Source organism: Phocoena sinus, chromosome 9 (genome assembly GCF_008692025.1).
Source record: "Phocoena sinus isolate mPhoSin1 chromosome 9, mPhoSin1.pri, whole genome shotgun sequence".
NCBI classification, from domain to species: Eukaryota; Metazoa; Chordata; class Mammalia; order Artiodactyla; family Phocoenidae; genus Phocoena; species Phocoena sinus.
The window spans coordinates 4,900,228-4,902,706 of NC_045771.1; the positions used below are offsets into that span (position 1 = coordinate 4,900,228).

At 59.5% G+C, this 2,479-nt stretch overlaps 1 protein-coding gene across 1 annotated transcript; it reads right to left on the minus strand.

The window, feature by feature from the left end:
* Nucleotides 1-319: 319 nt before the first annotated feature.
* CCT8L2 (chaperonin containing TCP1 subunit 8 like 2) lies at nucleotides 320-1,909 on the minus strand. Its single transcript, XM_032643763.1, is given in 5 exon segments — nucleotides 320-1,235; nucleotides 1,237-1,352; nucleotides 1,354-1,406; nucleotides 1,409-1,774; nucleotides 1,777-1,909. Coding segments are annotated over 5 exon segments (1,584 nt in total).
* Nucleotides 1,910-2,479: the final 570 nt, after the last annotated feature.

Below are 2,479 nucleotides of genomic sequence, written 5' to 3' on the forward strand. Positions count from 1 at the left end.
ATGCAGGAATACTCAAACAGTTGGGAAGAGATACCTACCCTTTCTTGCATCCCCAAAATTCAGGTACTCAATTTAAAAATCTTTAATAGAATTGAATCCTGGAGGAAAGAACAGAATCTGATGGAGAGAAACAGGAAATGAAAAAAGCCAAGAATCTGAAAGGAAGTAAATCAATGGAAAGGACTTTAACGGTGATGTTGTTTTTATCTAAAGAAATGGACTCAAATAGCAGCAAACGTGGAGGCAATACAAGGCAACATTCATTTTTGGGGTGGCGATGCCCTCTTTGGCAACCCCATTTTGTTGAGGATGTTGCCACTTATTTGTTCCAAGGACTCCTTTTTTTCACGGGGTATGGGCGATCCTTTGCCTTCTTAGGTTCAGGTTTCAGGTCCTGGTGAGGTGTGGGACTTTTCTTGGCTACTACAATGTCATGGCCAGTCAGGAGCGGTAGTACCACGTCAGCCACGGCTCGAAGTCCTTGGGCTTTGGCTATTAGGGTGTCCCACACCTCTTCCTGGGCCGCATTTATTATCCCTTCGACCTCCACTCCTATCAGGAAGTTCCCAGCTTGGTGAGCTCCGTTCATTTCTGCCATCACGTCTGAGACGGCTAAGCCTGCCTTCTCTGCCAGGGTTTCAGGAAGAGACTGCAGGGCCTGGGCAAATGCCAGGAAGGTGGGACCACTGGGCCCTTCCAGTTTGGTTCCTTTCTCTGAGAGCATTTTCGCCAGAGCCATCTCTGTGGCCCCAGCTCCTGGAAGCAGTCTGGGATCCTGGCATAACTGGAAACAGGCATCAATGCCCTGGTAGGCAGCCTACTCTGCACCCCGTAGCCCCTCAGCGGTGGCCTCCCTGAGCACCACGGTGAGGCCTGGAGTTTCCCACTCAATTACCACAGCCAAACCTTCTCCCAGCTCCTGCCCGTACACCCTCTGACACTTCCTTGGCGCCAGTGGAGGAAGCAGATAAGGCATCACAGGTGTGCCAAACACCTCGCTCAGGTACACCATCTCCCGCCGGGACTTCACCTGAATCACCATGAGGCCGCACCTGTCAGCATGCGTTAGGGTCTCCTCGTCAATTTTCCCCCAAACCACCACCACGTTAATAGCCGCGGCTGCCAGTTGGGCCACCTGCTTTTGTATCAGCCTCTCGCTGCCCTTCCTGAACTCGGTCAGGTCGTCAGGACTAGAGAGACGAGCCGTGGCCGGGGCAATGGGGCCGGCGGGCTGAAGGCGCAGGCCATCAGAGCCACCTGGTGCCGCTCATCACCATGGCCACCTGGCCGCAGGGCTTGCCGGGCGGGTCCAGGCCCGGGAGCAGGCACGAGTCCTCCAGCCGCGCCCCGGGGCAGCGCGCACACGCGCACGCGCTCCGGCTGGAAGCCGCTTGTTGGCTCCCGGTGGCCCAGCACGCATGCGCCACCATCTTGGTCAAGCAGTCAGCCAGCCACATCCTGTGCGTGTTCGTCACCGAGTGCAGGGCCCCGAACGGGTCCTCCAGAGGCCCCAGCGCCCGGATGGCCAGGGACGGCAGCAGGGTCAGTGTGTCGGCGGCCGCCGCGGCCTAGGCCTCCCGCAGCAGGCGCTCTGCCTGCGCCAGCAGGGCCTGGGCCGGGGGCACCACGAAGGCCACGCCGTCGCCGCTCTGCACCGCCAACCGCAGCAGCCGGGCGGCGGGGTGCTCCAGCTCCAGCACCCGGAGGATGGCCGAGCCGTACCCTGTGACCACGGTTTGTCGTTTGGCGGTGACCAGGAGCTCTGCCACGCCTGGGGGCCGTAGCAGGGCCGCAGGACTCTGGCCAAGGTGTGCGCCGTGGCCAAGCTGCTCAGCGGGTGCTTCTCCTCGGCCGCCGCCGTCACCAGCCGTTCGGGCAGCTCAGGCGCCGAAGGGGCTCTGCCGTCCATTGCCCGCGGGGGCCCACCCGGCCGCAGTCAGGCGCTAGAACAGCAGCGAGGCGCCCCGGGAGGAGATCTCTGAAGCCCCTCGAGCGGTCAGTGGGAAAAGCAGCCAAATACCCATCAACGGGTGCCTGGAGAAGCCGGCGCTCTGGGCCCGGGCGCAAGGATGGTCTGCTGAGGCTGAGCCCTAAAAGCACCCCCAGACTGGTCTGAAAAGGAACGGGGCCCTTGGGGCCTCTGGGGCTTGGTAGCCGAAACAGATCTGATCTTGATTAAGTCACAAGTGGCACATGGAACCAGGGCAGGGAATGAGGTCACAGAAGGATGGACCATGAGTTGGGAGGCCCTGGGGCAGGCGGAAGTCAGGCCCGGTTGTCCCCCAGAGGGGGGACACGCGTACCCGGGGCCCCAGAGTTTCATTTAAACTTCAGAGACGGAAGAGGAAACCAGGTGAAAACCCACCCACTTCAAATTCCTGGTGGAGCTGTGGCTCCCGTTGTTTGGTTGGTTGGTCTCTGGGTCTTTTTTGTGTTTTGAGAGGGAAATTGTTTTGTTTACTTTCTCATTCAGTGCTCT